We start from the raw sequence: 22,434 nt of genomic DNA, 5'->3' as shown, positions 1-22,434 counted from the left end.
AAATACCCTTAACCTTAAAACTTAGAATCCATGATATATAAGGGTATTTTTGTCTACTAAAATCTGGTACACATTGCTAAAATGTACCAACTGAAAAACATGTGTACGCGCGTTAGCAAACCCCATATATATATATATATATATATATATATATATATATATATATATATATATATATATATATATATATATATATATATATATATATATATATATATATATATATATATATATATATATATATATATATATATCATATAATTATTAAATATTTAATTTGGACAGGTTTTCCTATCAAATGTATAAATCTTAAATATGAAATAAATAAAAAAAAAATTGTATACACTTTTTGTATAGAGGTTGGAACATGCAAGTGCTACAAAATGAATATATATATATATATATATATATATATATATATATATATATATATATATATATATATAATATGAATATAATGATTTGAATAATAATATTATAAATATTTAATGATTATATGATTTTTGTAATTTTACTTATTATATATATATATATATATATATATATATATATATATATATATAAACTATTTTTTTATTAAAAACGGTATTTAAGATATTATGATACAAATATGCTAAGAATATAAGCAAACCAATTAACAAAAAATCTTATGTATTTATATTTATATTTATACGTTCACAATGAATTAAACTTTAAATCCATTAAATGTTAAAATAAGTAATTCATTAATTGAGTTCACGTCATTTGTATTAAAGCAGGGTTATAAAAATAGTTAAAAATTTAATAGTTCAGAAAAAAAAAAAAAAAAAAAACTAGAAAAGATAAGAGTCTGACCAAGCAGGTCAATTCTTCGTCCCTTGAAACAAGAAAGTGTGATATTAATTTTCCACGTCGTGATCCCTTTATCTCTGATTGAAGCTGTCGTGAATAACTGCGTTACCCTATTGCCTATTATTTGGGTCATTCCTGGCAAATTCTTACCTTAAAAAATCCAGAAAACATGAGGCCAGCCCCTAGTTTTCTCCAAAAGTCAAATATTTTTATGTTTTCACACAGCCCACTGTATACCACACTTGCATGCCAACTCTTCAAACTAGCCCTCCAAATTCTGCATTAACAGCTACTATTTATACAGATGGCACACAGACATTCCAAGTAACAAAATCAAGATCAAAACCGCCATTGTTCTTTGTAACAGTATCAAAAACACCTTCAAGGTTCACGAGAGGAACATTATTCGAATTAATGGGACGCTGGATGAAACCAGAGGTACGTACTACCATGCATAATTTAATTTACTTCATTTATCAGTCTAATCATTAATCATGTGCTTTCTCACTTTCTTGTATCTTTTTTAGGTCTACCCTCTATTGGCTGCAATGACCTTTGTCACCACCATGTGTGTCTTCCAACTAACAAGAAATGTGCTCCAAAACCCTGATGTTAGGTAAAGCTTATTCAACTCAGTCAAATTTTAACTAAGAGCTTAATTTTCACATGAAATTAGTATAAGGATTTTTACATAGTCAACGTATTTTTTGTTAAGGTGGGTGTTCCTTAAAATACATTTCGGATGAAAACAGATGGACCTACGTTATAAAACCCTATGAATATTTTACGAACATACTCCCAATGATAAGAACTGAACGTTTTGTAATCAGATTATTATTTGAATGAAATGATATGATAATGGATTGAATGCAGTATTTTGGTGATTAATTCTGGTTGGAAAATTGGTGTAGGATTAACAAAACACGACGCAGCATGGCAGTGTTGGATAACAGAGAAGAGGGAGAGAAATATGCTGAGCATAGTCTGAGGAAGTTTCTTCGTACTCGACCACCAGAGATTATGCCAACCATTAACCACTTCTTCAGCCAGGATAAATGAAACAAAAATCAAGTTTATCAGTTTCTCTCTGCAAAATAAACTACTAATTATAAAACTTTTGGAATTTTGTTTATGAATGTAAACCTCTCTTGTTCTATCTTAATTATCTCTAGTGATCCTTCATTATTTTGTCGCCCAGTGATGAGTATTTGATGTTTTCATTAGTAATAATCGATGTATAATTATTTTACTTCAATGAATTTTTTTTTTAATTGAATCGTTATAGTTTACGTTTAGATAGATTAATCAGCATTCAGATTAATCAATATTACCAACACATGGTCAATTGAACAATCTCCAGAATATTAACCCTATTATAGAACTATAATCATCATTATAAGTTGACCAGATTCTATGCTCTCAATTAACCAATCATTAATAAAGTTGGCCAGATTTTATCGATCATTAAATATAAAATTGATGTGACATCCGGACACTGACGAGGGCGGGGAGTGATCGTCGATACAAAAGGCACGAAGTGCAAGGGACACTAACAAGGAGCGGTTCCTCGCAGGCTTCCAGTGGAATGGACACATGATGAATCGAAGATACACCGGAATGAGAGGGATCTAGAGATTGTATAGGTATGAGACTATGTTGAAGGATAGCTTAAAGGGATTGATTTGGCTACTCATATCACCAAAATACATTTGTTTTTCGGTAGCCTAACCCATAAGAATTCCATGGTTAAGCGAGCTTAGCCTGGAGTTGTGTGGTGACAAACAATATTCCTTATATGTTGCCGGAGCGTTACATGTAAGGACAAAGCACATAATCATAAATACCCTAATAATAATTTCATGAAGTTTCATAGAGAATTATAAACAAACAGTGTTTAATTAATGACACATTGCCATCTCTTTTAGGGCAATTCTAAAGAATCCTTTTATTTTTCTTACTTTCTCAAAATTTAAAGAAGAAAAATTAAAGTTGGGCTTACACCAAGTATAAACCATAATAATTATCAAAATGACATGAGGGGACGAAAGGAGAGAAAAGGGGTGCAAAAGGAAAGATCTTTGTATAAGCCCAGATAAATAACCCAGTGCGAAACATGAACTTGGGCTCAGCTGCCGTTGACTTGTATCGGTCATTCTTTTGAGCGAAAAATAATGTACCATGAATAGGATAATTGAATAGAATGGAATTAAAAAAAAAAATTAATTGCATATTGATATTAAAAAAGAAAAAAAGGAGTAACGAAATGGATGGGTATGTTGATATGAAATAAAGGGCCACGTGCATGAGAAGCAACTAAGAAAGAAGGGATGAAAGTACATGTGAAGAAGCCAATTGAAAATATCCAGAATCCTCTTTGTTTATGCATTATGATTCTTTGGATGCTATTCAATGATAGCACAAGATACACACAGAGTTATGCTGCTCCCATGTTTTGCTGTATGAATAATGGGTTGCAACTTAAGAATGATTTAAAGCGAAAGTAATCAAAGAACAAAAAGATAATCCCAAAAAATTACACATATCCATTTAACTCCCAACACCATTTGCTGGCACTGGGTACTGATTTGGCTACCCTATGACCCGACACACACACCTTATCAGTTTTTAAATCTAGACAAACATCAATGGTCAAGCTTTTTGTGCCTTAAATCCATAACAACTTAGTTGTATATCACCATGCAAATCTAATCCTTTTCGTTTACCTTTCTTTAATTAATCCTTTTCAGCTACCCCTTTTTTTTATTTTCTTTCTTTTACTTCTTTAGCAACACCATCTGTTTCAAAGCAATTCCAGATTAACAAATAAAAGCACTTTGAAAGCATGATCGTCAAAAGCATGTGAAATATATCACTTTCACCGAAGGAATCATTTTTCTATTTTGCTTGATCATTTCATTGGAAGAAAAACTGAGTTGTTGTACAAAGCTTTTCAGGATTTTGAAATCTAAATTTGAAAAACAAAGGAAACTTGTTACATTTATTATTAAGAAAGTAGGATTTGCAATGAGATTAAACACATATCTTGGGGCCAACCTTTAAGTTGGACATGTGATACTCCCACATCGGAAGAGCCGTTCCATTCGTATTCCAGTATAGTAAATGCATCCACCGACACATATTCAGAGAGTCAGGGTCAGAGGGAGCCCATAAGATTGTGAGCAAAAAGAGGCACCAAGTCAACCTCAGCTTCTGAATCTACACTCATCATTCAACACACATTTCAATGCTTCACGATTTCAACTTCTGCCAATCATTTATGTAATCTCTATTAGTAACAGTTTAATCCGTTTACTCTCACCCCGTGTAGTTTTTTTTGTTATGAAGCATGTGATTAGGTAGATTACTACGTAAGTGCCTCACACATGCTACAATATTGCAGCAATTAAAATATACCAGAAAAAAGTAATCCATCTTGACCTTTTTCTCAAAATATTGTGTCTATATATAGAATACAGGATCCGATGATTAACCTAATGCTTGCTTTCTCTTCCGAGATCATTTGGTGGTTTGGTGCTATAATAGTAGTGGGACACCGTAACTCACTGCAGAAAAAAGAAAGAAGAAAAGGGGTTGTGGTTTGTGGACGGTTTTTGTGGCATGATTTGTGAAAAGTGTCTTGAAGAGATTTGATTGATCAGAAAAACCTGATGGCTAATTGAAAGCATGCATAGTGTGGAATGTAAAAGGAAAATGGAAGAATGGAGTGTGAATTATTTGATGGGTTTGATTTGTTGAATGGGAAGAGAGGCTTGGTAACGGGGCTCACAAGTTAACTGTCTGGTACTTGTCAAAAGCTTTGTTTTTGTACCAAGGTACGATATTCCCACGAGGGGGTAACATGCAATCAGGCATCATTTTCCCTTGTTGTTTGTGGCACAAGAGTTGTCCCAGGGCAGCCCCACAAGTTCTCGAGCTTCATCCTCAATGTGACCAAGCACACACCAGATCACATGGGTTTTGGTACTCCTTTCTAACATAAGGTTACCTAATGTGGCCTGAAAGCAAGAGAATGAAAGATTTTAATACAAATTGCATCAGTGGGAATGAAAGAAACAACAGCAAAGACAAAAGCACTCCTCAACTATCAAACAAACCCATAGGGGACCTTCTACACATGGCTTCACCTCTTTCATATTCTCAACTGGACCCACCCACCACATACCCCTAAGTCTACCTTATTAATGCCAAACTCTTCTATCTCCAACTCTCTATTATATCATCCTTAAGTTCATCACACTCAATCATTTATCTTCAAATCATTTTCAATCACTACAACTTTCAATCTTCGTTTCAGACATTCTTCTCATTCAGATACCCTTTATCTAACCCCAAATAACTCTTAAACTCTCTAATGTTAAATCAAATACACTTCTCTAAGTGTTACTCAAATCCATCCTTCTATTAATACTTTATCGACCACATGGGAAAATACAACATCATGGGTGAGTTTGGACTCCTAAGAAATTTATATAAAATATGAACACTATAACTCTAGTAAGATGTTACTCAGGTCAAAACAATATGAACACGTTTTCACCGATTAAAAATTCAATTTGTATTTTTTATATGTTTAAGAAAAGGATAACAAATCACGTGTCAGTTCTCATAGGCTTCATGCAGATCTTTCATACTCAATACTCAAGAGTTCTCAACAGTTGTGTAGCAGTGACAAGCAGAGTGTCATAGAGATTTGATAGATTTTCAATTCATTACAAAGGATGGATTATAAATATTTATCATTTTCTTTATAATTTTATAGATTAATATAAAATTCCTTCATTCCATGTATTCCAGCTTATTTTTTCCTAAAAGTAATTTCATAAAAGGAAATTCAAATACTGATACACAGTTCAATACAAGGAACTCTCCCTTCAAAACTTGGGCTCGACCACTGAATTTTGAATTAATTGATTCAAAGGATTACAAATATATATGTTGGATATAATTATTCATCCAATTAATTTGTTACATATAAACTACACTAATCCATTAACTTTTACATTAATAACTCAATGGTTATTACTTGCATTTTGAATTATTTTAGACTCCACGTGTACACTTTTAACAATACATCAACGTTTAGTATTATTTCTTTTATAATTTGAATTTTGACGTAACTGTTGTTAGAAAAATAAGCAATCATCATTAATTCGTTACGTGGTGATAAATTACGACGAGTTATAATTAGTATGAATGCAACACATCAAAACTATATATATAAAAACCAGAAAAAATTAAATAATACGTAACACAATTTAATATACATACAACAAAATGAGAAATAAAAAGAAACAATAATTTCAATCTGTTTATAAAAGTTATATGAAATAATTTACAAATAAAAAAAAACACTATACAGATTTTTTTTTAACTCTAGGTTCTGATTCGTTGCACTTTTAAGTAAGGTCCAAAATTGATAAAGACGTTGATTGTGAAACTTTCAAGTATCACATTAATAAAAAAAGGTGATATTATTATGTTTCATGTAATTAAAAGTGACATCATTAATGTTATGTCAATAAAAATTATTGTAACCAACAAAAAAGTGTCTCATTGAAAAAAAAATAAAAAGTGAAAAATTTAAAAATGGGAAAATGGGGAGGGGAAGGGAAGGGGAAATTGGAGAGATTTTTTACTTTTTAATTACAATAACTGTTAAAATTAGTAGTAATGTATTGTGATCATATATTAATCTTGTTCTAATTTAATATCCAATGAAATGAAAAATAGTTTTTGAAGTAATTTAAGTTGATCTTAATTGTGTCGATTTGGATAGATAATTGAGCTAACTAAATAAAACAAGGATGTATTCGAAAAACTTGAAATAAACAAATAAAATAATAAATGAAATACAAATTTTACTTTGATAATAAAAGGAAGGTATCATCACAAATTTACACTAATGCGAAAGTCATTTTTTATATCAAGATATTATATCAATTGAAAGGAAATTGCAGTAAAATCGAAAACAATGATAAAATTGAAATTTCTAAAAGAAATATTACATTGTTTTATCTAAGTAAGATGTGAACTCAAATAAATATCACATTTATTGTATATGTTAATTAATGTAATATGTAATTAAGTTTACTCACATCCTTTTCTTTCGTTTTTCACAGTATTTTTGCATTATTTATTTTCTTTTGTCTTCCACGAGAGCATAGGAATTTCTGAGGAGTTGAGGAAGTAAAAGAATGGTTTTTGAAATTAAAGATTAAAAAGAAATGCGTGTATATATTTAAAAAATAGTAAAACTATAGAAAAGGTAAAGAAAATTACATATGGTTTGATGGAAGCGTGGAATGGAGAAAAAGTAGAAAAGATATGATAAAGAAGCGACAAATAGATGGATTGAAAGAATAGAAACAGGTGCACGTGGATAGGACCTGCCACACGTGTACTCAATGATCATGCGGATTTTTCACCTCTTTTCATTCTTTGTTTATAAAAAAGATGTGTTTGTGAAATTGTGATGAGAATAAAAAGGTTGTAAAGAAAAGAACTAGAAAACAAATGAACATTGTTGTCTGAGTCTGACCTCTGAAGAGAACTGAGTCTAGCTGCTAGTGCTATCCTTCTAGGTCTGCACAACCAACCTCTATTATTTTCTTTTTTTTTTCTTTTTTCTTAAGTTCATAACTCAGTTTTTGGAGAATCTCTAGGACAACAAAGCTGCATGCTCACCTATCACTCACTGCCAAATCCATCATAAAAAGTCTTCACAATAAAATAATAAATTAACAATATATACTATATTTTGAATTTATTTATATATCAAATTATAAGATCCAAATAATTTTAATAATAAAGTTTGAAATAGAATAATAAGCTCTATAACATTTCTTATTTCATTCTACAATTTTAATTTTTAAACTTTGCTGTTTATAGTTGTTATTGGATTCAATATCACCACTCCGAAGTGAATTAAATATATCAGTTGTCTAGTGTTATTTAAAACGATATTCAAATGACGTGATTTAAACATTGGTTTATAGTTTAGGAGAAAATAAGAGAAAGGTTGAAATAATTCTCTCATTTAGAAATATATACTTAACTACTATTTGAGAGTGTCTTCAAGTCATATCAATTATAGCTTAAGCATTTTGTTAAATACTTAACTATCGTTGAGGCAATACATAACACATGATTTTATATTGGGTGAATATTTAAAGTGATCAAATGTGATAGAAGAGTTACTTGAAATTTGTTTGTTGATGTTTTATAAATATAAGAAGCTATTTAAGCGTTACTTGTAATTCTTAAGTAATAAGGTAATTGTTGAGATGAGGAGAATCTAAGAGAATATTAGCATTTTGTTCCAGTGAAATGAGTTTATATTGATGAGGTTAATCAAATGATATTGTCTTGAAATATAGTGTTGTTGTTGTAAGTTATGTGTTTATGTATGTTTGTATTAACTAGTGTAATGTATAAAGAAGTGATATGAGTTATATATGTCCTTAAAAGAACAGTAAGCAATTTTATATTCATACAATTGCTTTTTATAAAGCAAGTTTGGAATTTTTACAAAGTATTCTCACTTAAGAAAATTTGATCGATTATGAAGAATAAACTCAATATCAAACTCAAGATCTTCAAGAACTTATGTTTTGTGAGCCAATATCTTTATAAAGATTCACAAGAGAAAGGATAAGAGTTATTCTAGATTATAATGTGGTATTTTTCTTAGAACACGAAGAAATTAATAGAATTATAAAAGATGAGGACATCAACTTCAATCAAGCCATGCAAGATTCTAACTCTAAAATATGGATTAAATAACGAATGAGAAGTATAAGTTCATGCAAGTAACAATATTTTGAAACTTGTCCCATTTCCAAAAGGTACAAAACTCATTGGTTGCGAATGAATATTTATGACTAAGCAAAATTTCAAAGATAATATGAAAAGATATAAGATTCGTCTTATGACTAAGGGTTATACCCAAAAGAAATATGTTAACTTTAAAGAAATTTTCTCTCCAATTTTATCGAAAGACTCTTTTATAACAATCATGCGATAATATAGAAATGTATAAAACTTATTTTATGACTGCTTTTGACTATTGTTGCTTGTTCAACTGCACTTCACCATAGAATAGTTCTCCTCTTAAGTGAATATCTTTAGATTTTGTATCAATTGTGACTCACACTATGTAAGATCTTTAAACACGCCATTATAATCATGTCTTACAACACATTAAAACACTTTGTTATCTCTTGGTTTCACTTCTTAAAACAAGAACCTCTCGTCCATGCGACATTATTTATTAAAATAATTTTAAAAAAATGATATTTTATTATATTTAAATTTTTTATATTTATTTGATACTATATTTTTTATTTTTTTCAAATATAAAAATTTATTTTTATTACTATTTTTATTGTTATATTATATTATATGTTAAATAATATAAAAATATCTCACTTTATTTTTATTTATATGATGCAAAACACCTAACCTTAATAACACAAAACACGAGAATTGAATAGATAGCTTAAATACTACCCATAAGGCGTGGTAATATAGGAGGAATGCCTTACACCAGTTCCAAACACAAAAGTCTGACTCCTGACACCCTCCTTACGTTTGGGTTGTTCACCACTTTATTCAACTATGCATTTGATATTTTGTTTTTTAACTCAAACATCAAGAACATAGCTGATATAATTAAAAAATACACTCTAGCACTATAAAAATATTAATATTAAAATGATTTTCTTAAAAGTGTTTAAAATTATCCGATTATAAAATTTGCAAATTAAAATAAACAGTGTATTAAAGAAATCAGTAAATACTCGTATTCTGGAATAAGTTGGGGCAATAGATGTAAGTAAAAGAAGAAAACATGTCAATATCCTCGTGTGCAGACAGACACGTATAAGATTTGGTGACATAATTATGGTAGTTAAAAGAGAACCAGAGAAAAAAGATTGCCAACATTTCAGACATCTTCATTGGAATCTTTGGATAATATCTCATTTTATGTTTTAAGATATGGTCCCAGACGCTTGATTTAACGGTTTCAAGATAACAAGGAAGCAATTAATGAAGATATACCATCTTTTTCATGTTTTTAATGAACACATACTAAATCCAGACTACATCAGTTACAACTTTTCACAATTTAATAAAAATTACAAAAGCATGAAAGAGACTTCTTAAATAAGAACACTCACAAAAATTTAATTTTTTTTGTAATAAATTTAGTCTACAATAAAAATTATTGCAAAAATGAATTATTAAGTATTTCTTTGGTATATATGTATCAAATAACATATGCAAATTTTATTGTTATTTTCTGTACTCAAACACACTGTTTAAAAAGAAGGGAACAATAGAATCGATATATGATGTCTTTCAAAATATAATTTGATTTTTCTATTTTTAGTATTTTATGTTAGAAACAGTGAAAATAATAACATCTTATTTAATATTTTTCATATAGTCATTTAAAAACAGAAAATAAAATAGATTTGAATTTTTTTAAAAAGTAATAAGATAAAATAAACAAGCTAAAATTGGATAAAAAAAAAGTTTTTGTGCAAGGTGAGGATTGATTGGGGGTATATGATGAGTTGATATAAACAAAAAAAAAAGGCCATAATGGTGAAAAAGTGAAAAGAAGGTATGCACCACATAATCAGAAAGATTGATGTGATGAGGGATTCATTGGTGGAAAAGAAAAAAAAGAAAAAAATTGAATGAGATGGTTCATGAATGATCACGTCGAAACAAAAATACAAACAATCGTGCACATTTTTGGAGCAAAAGAAGATAACAAAAGTTGATGATTATAGTACACCTATCGAAGGAAAAACGAAGAGCTGAAAAAAGATTGAAATTTCTTGACAGCCACTGGTCGATAGAATCAGCCAAAAACAGAGCCGTGATCAAAATGGTATGCATTGGCTTTATTCAGACAAAGTGATCAATAAATGTTCCTCACCAATCCCATTATGCTGTGTGCTGAAACTTTTCATATATAATATAATATAACATAACATGTAGTAGAACTACCAGTATATTCACCAAGCTATCCACGATTGAGATCACTCAAAATATGGAGCCAAACATCATGAAGAACTACATGACAACCTCACTACAATTCACCAAAACAGAGAAAAAAAAAGTTATAAACCACCCAAAAATGGCTCGAGGGACTATAGTAAATATCTGAATTTCTCTGCTGTAACTCACACCCACAATTGCTCCTTCAATTACATAACTTCATTCATCACTGCACACGTCACGTGTAAGTGTATATAACATACAACCTTTTGATTGAATAAAAATTTTCCTATGGACTTCAGCTTTTATGTTTGAGGAAGAAATTGCATTTTTGCTGTGAAATAAATTCTCCCAAAATGGTGATTACTGAGATAAAAGTAATGTGAGTGGAGAAGGAAATTGACGAACGAAAAGGAGCACAAAAAAGCACAAGAAAACAGAACAGAGACCCTCGTGCAAACTAGTTGTCTCAATGTACATCACAAACTTTTGGGACAGAAAAAAAAAAAAGATGCATAGCTGAAACTTTGGTTTAAATGAGAAATATAAATGAAAAATAGAAAGGGTCTAAATTTGATGCATGCGTGTGGGTAGACATTCCTCTCTTTCATTTCTGCAACCATTTCCATGGCCCACATCGCCCAACCAATTCAACCAAACCAATTATTTCGACGCTTTTCTTTCACCTTAATATTCTTTATCTATTTTTAACCTATTTTTCTGTAGTTCACTACCCTCAATTCGCGATCCACCTTAAACAACAAATTAGAACAGTAATTTTTTAAACAAAAGGTCAAATTTAAGAATTAAGTTTTGCAAATATTAATTAATTTTACATAATCTTTTGACACGTTACATCTAACGATATAAATTCTTAAAAATCGAAAATAAGTTTCATAATGATTGCCTAAAAAAATCATATGTAATAAGCAGGATTTTTATTAATCAAATAATTATCTTTAGATTTTTATTGATTTTTAGATTAATGCTAACAAAGAATTATTGTTAGTGCAATCAACGTTACGTCATATCCATATTCACACACATATACGTAGACAAGTCTAAAGGAATGCACACATTCACAAAGATATAAAGAGAAAGTGTACATACTCCATAATGAATGTTTGTTTATAAACTTAATTGCTCATATATTCCTCGCAATCATTCATTTCATCAAAACTTTCCATCTCATCTCATTTTTTTCTTATAATTTGTAACATATACGAGTAATTAATCCAACTCTTAAACAACAAAACAATAAACAAAATAACAAATAATAAAAGAATTCCAAATCAAATTCAATTATTCCTATATATTTAACATGTATTACACACTAAATGCAACTTGTTTTTACAATAAAACGGACAAATTTATCAACTAGTTCACATATTCAATAGGAACATCTAAGTTAGGCCAAATACACTTGTTTTAATCCATATTAAATCTAAGGAATCCAAAACCAATCTCAAAATTCAATAATTCACAATTTTGCAAACAATTAAAGGTCCTTTTGACAAAAATTTTAAAAAGCACACAAAAGAATACGACTTAACCTCATGACTAATAATTTCACGTTTTTCGAGTAATAACAACTCTAAGAAAAAAGAGATGAAATTATACCAAATTTTCATAAAGACCTTGAAAATTACACCTAACAAATCAAAACATAAACAAAAAGTTGGACCAATTAAAATAACAACTTTTTTAATTGATTGAAATGGCAAAATATCAAATACTCACAAATATAATCAAGATAGGAGCACAAGGATAAGAAACTGAGAGTCTTTAAAGGAAAAGAAGGACTAATTCAAAATCAAATTCTCATTAATTAGCTGGAAAAAGTCTATACTTAATCACCTCCTCAATGATGAAATCTAATTGATAAAAAAAACCCACTTTAAAAAGTTGGAAAGAATATAAAAAAGAAGAAGATATATTATAAATACAATAGTGACTTTCATAAACAAATAACTAAAAATTAAATCTAATTTATATCTTTAAAATATAATTTGAAATATTAACATTTATATTCTAATCCACTTCGTTTAAATCATCATATACACAGAACTAAAATTTATGATAATCATTATTCCATGGAGCAACATACGTCATGGTAATTGTGCATGCAAACTGCACAAATACAAACTTAAAATGAAGTACTTTTATTTTTACTATAACTCCGAACTTTTTTACTTTGGTCGTAACTTGTTTTAACAAAATTATTCCCAGCGAAAATGCTCTTCTCAGAATAAAATTTCAATTTGTGAACAATATTAAAACATTCTTTATATTAAATATGTAATTCATATGCACAAGTATTAGTGAATTAACATTAATATATTTGAAGGTAGACGTAAATGTCTAATTTTTCAAAAAGAAACCAAGAATATGAAACACATGAAAGATGAAAAGAAAAAAGAAAATGATTATATACAGTAATTTATGATATGAGAGAAGAAGATGTTCATTGTTTGGTGTCAAATCTTTCTACGTGGATCCACACTTTTCTTTTGGTCACCATCCAATCTAACCTTTTTATACCACTTGAAGACATGTCCTCTTCTTCGTGCAAATTTAGTCAAAAAAACAATACCACGATTGAGCAAAGAAATCTATGTTAACCAGAAAATCACACCTCTTATTGGAATCATGTTAGAGCCGTGATCCTCTCGTACTTCTACGTAGAATATCAATCATCAAACTCTACTCAATAACGATAACTTCTTACTCATATGTCACATGTGGTTTTAGTCAATAATAATTTGATACGCAAGCAAGACAAAACTATTTTTTTTTTCTTTCATGTTCATTAAAGATAAATTTTCAATTATGTGTGTCTTACTATATTTAGTGATCGTTCAAAATCAAATATAATGTTGATAACACAAGTGTGAGTACAAATACTACATTTAATGTATGAGCACTGGATATGGATGGAAATTAATAAATCCATTATCTTAATATTTTGAGTTAAAAATGTTGTTGATCATTTATATGATTTGTATTCAAATCTTATTGGTATTGTATTTTTCTACTAAATCTTTTTCTAAGGACCCGTAAATGGTCATAGGATTGAGAGTTAATATTGGTGGTTAAGTCATATGAGTACTATGATTTTTGTATCGAAAATCTTTTTAATAAAGAGTTTAAGTAAGTGTGTCCCGCTAAAATGAATAACGGTACAATTAAGAAATATGTGTGGTTGAGGATACTTTCGCTATTAGTGTAGAAGAAACCCAATCCAAACGTGACTTTAAGTTCCATATTGGATAAATATGATAAAATTAAACATTATATTAAAGAAAAAAAGTCATTGCTTTAATGTTTTGCATCGAAGGTGGTGTCCATTTTTTTTTATGTAATTTGAATTTATGTCTCATTAATATTGTATTTATTTTAGTTAACATTTTTCTAAAAATCCATGATTTATTAATGGAAATGAAAAAGAAAATTAAAAACTAAGATAGTAAGCAAATGTTAAATATGGTCCATGAAGAATTTGTGCGAAACTATCCCTAGGATTTGCATTGATTGTGTATCTAATTCCATGAATATGGATGGGAGAATGATAAAGAAGGAAACTAAAAAAACACAATAAAATTAATAAAAGGAGAAGTGTTTCTTTCTAGTGATACATGGTTGGCCTGAGATCCAGTACCATGGTTTCCTTAACAAGCAATACTTATTGATTTGTGATTGAAGTGTTTTGAAGAGGGAATAGTATTGAACATATTTTACAAATAAAACTAAGGAGAAACATATAAAAGAAAAAACAATACTAAGAAGAAAGTGACAGTTTTTATTATAGGATGGCATGGCATTATTCATCTCATCTTCATCGAATGACTTTGATTGGCTACCATCTTTTGTACGGTTAATGTCCAATGTTCAGTCGGTGTACAGGGACCAAACCCTTTCTTCTTTCTTCATTTTCTTTAAGGTTTCTAATTTTCACGATTTTAAGGATAAAAATCTATTTCAAACAGTCTTCATATGTTTAAGGGTTCTCACCATGTTAATAAAAAAATATTAAAAAAATTCTCCCACATTTTATTAAAAGTTTCCCTTTTCTTTAGTTTCTTTCTTCCACGTTCTTAAAATCAGAATATAATTTATTGATTTATAATTTATATAAATCTATTTGACCAATTGTCAGACTTAACTTGATGGACTTGTTTATGCTTCTTGTCTTAAATTGCAATGTTTTTAATATTCTAAAAAGCGTTGAACTATATTTGAAAAAACATTTTGGTAAGTTTTTTTCTTTATTATATCATATATTTTATTTTACTTTTTTTAATCTTAAATGATATAAGATTGTTAAAAAACAGTGACATAATAATAAAATTGGTCCGAGTTGAAAATTTGTGGTATGTGATAGTGAAGCTTTTATGAAAGCAGCCAGTAAGAAAAAAAGAAGTTTTGGGATAGTTATGTAAAAGTAAAAAATTATTATAAATTATTTTTACAACTTATTATTGAATAACACTATATATAAAAATATTTTACAACATTATTGCGTACATTATTTATTCTTATTCTAAAACATCGACAGTTATTTTGATGTTCTTTTTCGATCGTTTTCTGCACTTTTTGCATCGGTTTTCTATTGTTTCTTTTCCTTTTGTTTTTTTAAGGACAAACTGTCAGGTTTTATGTAATATTATTAGTAAAAACTATTTTAACTTCCAAACACTTTTTACAAAAATATGGAAGAATTGATCCAATAGTATGTACTGTACGAAACAAAAACTAATTCATTAGTTATTATATCATTATCTAAAGCGAAAGACAAATGTTAAGTGGTGTTCTTAAGATACTACGAAATCAGAAGTAGAATTATTTTTATTAAAATACATAAAATACGATTATTATTATTATGTAAACTTTTTTTTTAATAATTTCAAATAAAAAATTCCTTACTGTGCATCCTATCAAGTCTCAACCATGCAAATTTTTGCAAGAAGTCCAAAACTGAATAGCTAATCGATAAGCATCTTTGAAAATTAAAAATCAAATTCAATTATCTCAACCATGCAAATTTTCGTAATCTACAACGAGCCAAAAATCGAATAGTGAAGGGTAATCAGTAACCATCTTTAAAAAATTATGTTAATTCAGCCAGACGTGATTAGCAGAAAACTAAGTACTTATCTATGTAGCTACAAATGCTTAATTTTTTGCTCCTATTTACAGGACAAATCACATAATTGAGATAAAAATCATCAGTCATGGATGTATATATTACAATGTTTCTTTCTTGGGACGGTAACAAGTTTCATGATGAACTTCATGTTGGTTAAGATATAAATGGCAAGGTTTATCTCTCATTGATTATGACTTATGTGATACATGTAAATATTTAATAGGTAGATGTGTCTATGGAAGATCTTATATGGATTAAGAATAAAATCAGATTATAATATATAAACGGACGTAATTATATGAGTTTGAATTAAACATAAATTCATTTATTAAACGATATATACGTTCTAAACCTGAATTTATTTTTCTCTTCGTATTTCTTTATTATTTTCATGAACATGATTGAGATGATGCATCTGATTGTACTTGTTTACTCATTCTGAAATATCACAAGACTGAACAATCGAAAAGACGAAGAACACAGTTGAATGATTCTCTAGGAATTACAGTAGCACGAGAAGAAAAATGAAATTTCAACGTGGACAAGTTTAAACTTGTCCAAAAAGCAATTTTTGATTGACTGAAATTGAATAATTCTAGTTTTGTAAGAAACTAACAATTTTTTAGAAAGATAAGTTACTATTTTTTTCTTGATTTTATTTTTGTCAAAGGCTAATTCGCAAAAGAGATATTACAATTATTTGTGGAGATCTCCATGATATATACAAATTCGTAATCACCACCTAGTATATATATCAACCTATCATATGACAATTTATCATTTAAGTTTTAACATGGTTTGTTATATAACATTAAAACTATCGACAAAGTAAAATAATCCTCAGACTGTTATAATTAAGAATGAACACTCATAACTTAGAGAAAATAAAGTCAAAATGAAAGTAGCAATAATGTTATTCCTCTGGGTTACATAATTCAAAAGATAAAGAAAGAAAAAAAAGGCTTTTTCCATCCAATGTAACCCAAATCCAACAAAACCTTATACAAAAAGAAGCTTGGCTCAGTAAATAGTTTACTGTTATATACTTCATTGAACAATCATCAATCAACATCCTTCCAACCGACCCTTCCTTTCTTCTCTTCCTTCTCTTCCTTCTATAAAGGCAACAAAGGTTTCTGGCTTAAAATCTGTATTTTTTATACACAAATCATTGTAGGTTGCTAATGTCTGCTGAGTTGAGTTGTGCACTCCCCTGACATCCTCTCCAAAAGGCAACTCCTTTTTTCCTACCCTATAATCTCCAATCCATTTTCTTTTTTCTCTGTGTCTTCACTTTTCAATTTTTTTAATCTTCAAGGCCTACAATAGGGGATGCCACTAGACCATAGAGTGGCGGTTTTTTTCTATGTAGCTATTCTTGTTATATGCAAATGGTAGCTCAAGGACCTATATATATATGTGTGTATGTTGGTGCACTTCTCGTGACTTCAACTGAAGCAGGCTGTTGCTATCTTCAAGTCTCTTCTTGAAGGCACCAATGGCTTTGTTCATGGCAATTCTTGGCGTTGTTGTGTTGGTGCTCTGTTTTTGCTCTGTTCTCTTGAAGTGGAATGGAGTGAGATACAGGAGGAAAGGCTTGCCTCCTGGCGCAATGGGTTGGCCAGTTTTTGGGGAGACAACCGAGTTTCTCAAGCAAGGTCCAAACTTCATGAAGAACAAGAGGGCAAGGTAACTTCATATGTTCTTGTTTCCTCGTAGTTATGTGCATGTGTTCAAATAAGTCTTGTTTGGTTCGTTTGTGTAAGTGGAGAAAGTTTCGTTGGTGAAAGTTTGAGAAAGTCTTGTGCTTTTTGAGTGAGCATGATTTGTTGCATATTTTAGCCTTTTTTTCATTGAAAGCTGTTTCATCAGCATCCCCTGCATGACACTGTGATTTTGTCACAGTAATTAAGGATATGGCATGTACTGCGCCTGGCATCTTGCATTTTCATGAGGAATAGCTTGTGGCTGTTCACTCATGAAGTGGTTTAAGAGATGCCGATGAACGTTGTTTCTGAGTAAAAATCAGTGAACTACTACTTGCGTTGTAGTTCTGGGAGTGAAGAGAAGAGGAAAGTGGGGTAGGGTTATAAAGCATAGACGTGAAGATCCAGGGAAAGATAAACTCTCACTGTCCCTGATGAATGGCACTCACATCATCAACGTGTGAAATGAAAAAGGAGACATTGGATATGCACAACAATTTTTTTGGTATAGTTGTTTTTGTAGAACAAATAGAGATATATAATTGATGTGATGGAGATATGGAAAAAAAAGAAGATTGTGGAGATTGTTAAAAAAAAGTTTAATAGGAATAGCACGAAAAAAAGCATACCTGTTGGACAGAACATGATCTTAGTAATATTTTTCCTCAAACTAGTTAAACTGGGTGAGGTAAATACTATTCATTCTTGTACTTTTGGTCTTTTACCTAATTGGTTGTGATTACAACTTTTTTTTTTCTTCTGTTTTGTGAATGGCAGGTATGGCAGTTTTTTCAAATCTCACATTCTGGGGTGTCCTACCATTGTATCCATGGATCCGGAGCTGAACAGATTCATACTGATGAATGAAGCAAAAGGGCTTGTTCCTGGGTACCCACAATCCATGTTAGATATCTTAGGCACACGCAATATTGCAGCTGTTCATGGCTCCACTCACAAGTACATGAGAGGGGCACTGCTCTCAATTATTAGCCCCACCTTGATCAGGGATCAGCTTTTACCGAAAATTGATGAGTTCATGAGAACCCACTTGATTGATTGGGATAACAAAGTCATAAACATCCAGGAGAAAACTAAAGAGGTTTGTATCACCATCAATTCAAAACTCAATAGACTTCAATGTTTAACAGGAAAAGTTATCAGAATTTTTTCAAGTACTGATACTCAAATATTTGGAACAGATGGCTTTTCTCTCTTCCCTGAAGCAGATTGCTGGTATGGAATCCAGCTCAATAGCTCAACCCTTCATGACAGAGTTCTTCAAACTAGTTTTGGGAACACTCTCTTTGCCTATTAACCTTCCTGGCACAAATTATCGCGGTGGATTGCAGGTATGGTCCTTCATCTTTAACCATTGGTGCTTGATATTGCTCCCTGTTTGATTTCACATTGAATTTATCTACTGATATTTTTGGTTTGGTATATGTTTTTATGTGTTTGGTCTCATGTTAAGAAGATAATATGGTTCAAATTTATCTGAGTTGAAAATTGAAAAAACTTTTGTAAAGCATCCAATGAAAAACAATACTGAATTTTTATGATTAAACCATTTTAAAATAAAACATAATTTCTTCATTTAAAGTCAAATTTAATCAGAAGTTATGGACAAAATCACTTTAACAATTCAACACTCAAATTTTACAAATATATAACATTCTGTAATCACATTGCATTCTATTTCGTAGACTATACATTGATATGTGCGCTTTAATGTCTTGTAGGCAAGGAAAAGTATTATCAGCATTCTGAGTCAGTTGCTGAAGGAAAGGATAGCATCCCAAGAATCCCACGTGGACATGCTGGGTTGCTTGATGAATAGAGATGAAAACCGATACAAACTAACTGATGAGGAAATCATTGATTTAGTTATTACTATTATGTATTCTGGTTACGAAACTGTTTCAACCACATCGATGATGGCAGTGAAGTATCTCCATGACCATCCCAAAGTTCTTGAAGAAATCAGAGTGAGTGCAAAAATTCCCATGTTCTCTAGGTATGTTGTTTTCGCTTTATTATATTCTGACCTGACTGTGATAACACTGAATGCAGAAAGAGCATTTTGCCATAAGGGAAAGGAAAAAGCCAGAGGATCCAATTGACTGTAATGATCTCAAGTCAATGAGGTTTACTCGTGCGGTGAGATGCTGCTATCTTTTCATTTAATGTCATTGTTTGATCTGTCTTTTCTGTTTTTCTTTTCAGCAACCGTGTTGAATCTTTGATCACAGTATTTATGTTGTTTGTTTGTCATCTCTGCCCTTTTGCAGGTGATTTTCGAGACCTCGAGATTAGCAACAATAGTTAACGGGGTTCTAAGAAAAACAACTCACGACATGGAGCTAAACGGTGGGTTATGTTATGTAGTATGTCTCAAGCTTTTGTTGTATAGAGTTAGGTTTATGGGCTCAAGAAGCAGTTTTTGACTTTTGGGGTCAACTTTTTCTGCTTCAACAAAACTTCTTACAAAGCACCCGGCAAATAAATTTATCCCTAGGATAATGTAATTGTACACATGGTATTACCCGAGAGACAAACTTCCTAACCACTTTAAACTTTTTAATGTTTGAGTCACAATGGAAATGAAGAACGATGCCATTACAAAAAAAAATGTTACTTTATTTCAAAAGCAGTATGTGTCACCTGGTATATTCTTATTGAAATCAAGAGACTTATCGGAGTATTTTCTGTTTGTTTTCAGGGTATCTGATTCCTAAAGGGTGGAGGATATATGTATACACAAGAGAGATCAACTATGATCCATTTCTGTATCATGATCCACTGACCTTCAATCCATGGAGATGGCTGGTTTGTAACACAACCTACACCTTTTCCGTTTGTAATTAACGTTTTAACATAAAGGGTAGCAAAGTGAAAAGGCAGCATAATTAATGAGGAACTGCAAAATGCAGGGTAACAGTCTGGAGTCACAAAGCCACTTCTTGATTTTTGGAGGGGGCACCAGACAATGTCCAGGGAAGGAGTTAGGGATAGCAGAAATTTCCACTTTCTTGCACTACTTTGTAACAAGATACAGGTGAGAGAATTGATCTCTTTGCCTGATCAGCATCCATCACATCCAAATTCGTTTGTTTGATGTTACTGATCCTACACATTAATAAAACAATGGTTTGTCTGTTTTGATAAACACATGCAGTTTCTGACATGTGATATTTAATGTTGATTGCAGGTGGGAAGAAGTAGGAGGAGATAAACTAATGAAGTTTCCTAGAGTTGTGGCACCAAATGGACTGCACATAAGGGTCTCATCTTTTACTAGCTAGGCTTTGCGCATGTACAGTACTGAGATATAGGAAATAGTAGGCTCCAAGGGTTCCTTTGTATGATAATATGCTCTAACAAGTAGAGAAATCAATCAAAATTAGCTTCTTTTTCCATTCTTGTTTTCCTTCTTCCTTTAATTTGAGCAACATTTTTAAGGTGCAATGAACAAATCTGGGGGAGTGTTATAGGCCTGAGTTGTCAGTACTGAGGCCTAGCCCATGCTTAATAAGTAAAGCTTTGAGAGTATAACATGGTTTGGTCAAAGCTAGAGGCTAGTGTGCCACACTCTAAGATGCTCCTTTCCCTTTCAAATGTTGCACACTTGGTCAACATGGGCTAGGCCCTGTATAAACTCTTGGGCTAAATGGCAGGACTCACTTTCAACCCAACTACAGTCATATTCGTATTCTGCCATACTTCAACCCTTGCTTTCATACGACCAAAATACTAACGAAACAGAAATAATGAAAAATGAGATGTGAATAAGTACGTTGAGAAGTTTTAGTTCGATGGCAAAGGGAATGAATTTTTGTGTAAAAGTGTCTGATTCGTGAAAAAGCTCTCACACATATGTTCGGTTTGCTACCATTTGTGTAAGTCACGTGAATTCACCGACTATGTTATGGTTACAGAACCATGACAAAGAAACTAAACGAATCAAAATTAGTGCTTGTCGTTGTAATAGTTTTTAATGATATATCGTATGTTAGTTTTAATGCTTTGTTGTAATATCGTTGACGGCTTATCAACTGAGGAATATCAGACATAATTATCAGAAAATTAAAAAATGCAAAGAAAAATTATTAAATAAATTACACAAATGCTACACTTGTGAAAAACTTTCGTTAAATTATTTTGTCTGAAAATTATGTTTTGGAAAATTCAATCTAAAAGGCGTTTTGTAGGTTTCTAGAAATCTTGATTTTGAATTTTTTTTTTCAAACATTTTATTATGAAAATTCTGTTCCAGAAGTTTTAAAAAACTTGTTGCAGAATCTCTCTAGAACAGAGATTCTCCCGAAATCACATTTGCAATATGTAAAATGGCGTTTTAAAAAACTTATAGGGGCGCAGGAAGAAAAAAACCATATAATTGTTCTTTTAAGCCTTTTTGGTGTTGTCCTATTTCATTTTACTCCTCCACACTGGAACTATACATTGACTCATTTACACTTGTTGCACTATTGGGTTTTCAAATTTGCAAGATTGGGCTTTAATTTAAACCTAGAAAAAAAAGGAAGAAAGTTGTGGCCCTTTTGCCTTTCTTTTCAGTCGTCTCACTTTTTTATATTGCCGAAATTAGTTTTTCAAATATTTTTATACTGAACTATAATTTGGTCTTCATTTAATTCTTGGTCAACCAATTGGCTCTCCCTATTTTTTTTTACAATTCTAGACCTTATAATTCACAATTTT

The 22,434-nt window shown here is 30.6% G+C and overlaps 2 protein-coding genes across 2 annotated transcripts; both read left to right on the top strand.

Annotated features, from left to right (window-relative positions):
* The first annotated feature begins 1,150 nt into the window (after positions 1-1,150).
* On the top strand, positions 1,151-2,033 carry LOC124832529 (B12D protein). The gene is made up of 3 exons (XM_047306750.2): positions 1,151-1,269; positions 1,359-1,447; positions 1,743-2,033. Exons 1-3 carry the CDS (start codon positions 1,246-1,248, stop codon positions 1,888-1,890), a joined length of 261 nt encoding a protein of 86 aa, XP_047162706.1. The 5' UTR covers positions 1,151-1,245; the 3' UTR covers positions 1,891-2,033.
* A 15,037-nt stretch (positions 2,034-17,070) lies between these two features.
* LOC124832523 (cytochrome P450 85A) lies at positions 17,071-21,131 on the top strand. The gene is made up of 9 exons (XM_047306743.2): positions 17,071-17,698; positions 18,493-18,814; positions 18,915-19,064; positions 19,455-19,700; positions 19,786-19,872; positions 20,004-20,082; positions 20,435-20,541; positions 20,646-20,770; positions 20,924-21,131. The coding sequence occupies exons 1-9, from the start codon at positions 17,508-17,510 to the stop codon at positions 21,015-21,017; spliced, it is 1,401 nt and encodes a 466-aa protein (XP_047162699.1). The 5' UTR covers positions 17,071-17,507; the 3' UTR covers positions 21,018-21,131.
* The last annotated feature ends 1,303 nt before the right edge of the window (positions 21,132-22,434 follow it).

Source organism: Vigna umbellata, chromosome 4 (genome assembly GCF_029865625.1).
Source record: "Vigna umbellata cultivar VRB3 chromosome 4, Vumbellata_1.0, whole genome shotgun sequence".
Classification (NCBI taxonomy): domain Eukaryota; kingdom Viridiplantae; phylum Streptophyta; class Magnoliopsida; order Fabales; family Fabaceae; genus Vigna; species Vigna umbellata.
The sequence above is the reverse complement of the archived record's forward strand: the minus strand, read 5'-3'. Positions and strand labels throughout refer to the sequence as shown.

Excerpts from the sequence above, each read along its gene's own strand:
- LOC124832529 (XM_047306750.2), top strand. The coding sequence starts at position 1,246 with ATGGGACGCTGGATGAAACCAGAG. Across the intron at positions 1,270-1,358 it reads GACGCTGGATGAAACCAGAG|GTCTACCCTCTATTGGCTGC; the intron begins GTACGTACTACC and ends TATCTTTTTTAG. Across the intron at positions 1,448-1,742 it reads CTCCAAAACCCTGATGTTAG|GATTAACAAAACACGACGCA; the intron begins GTAAAGCTTATT and ends AAATTGGTGTAG.
- LOC124832523 (XM_047306743.2), top strand. The coding sequence starts at position 17,508 with ATGGCTTTGTTCATGGCAATTCTTGGCGTTGTTGTGTTGGTGCTCTGT. Across the intron at positions 18,815-18,914 it reads TCCAGGAGAAAACTAAAGAG|ATGGCTTTTCTCTCTTCCCT; the intron begins GTTTGTATCACC and ends TATTTGGAACAG. Across the intron at positions 20,542-20,645 it reads TCAATCCATGGAGATGGCTG|GGTAACAGTCTGGAGTCACA; the intron begins GTTTGTAACACA and ends TGCAAAATGCAG.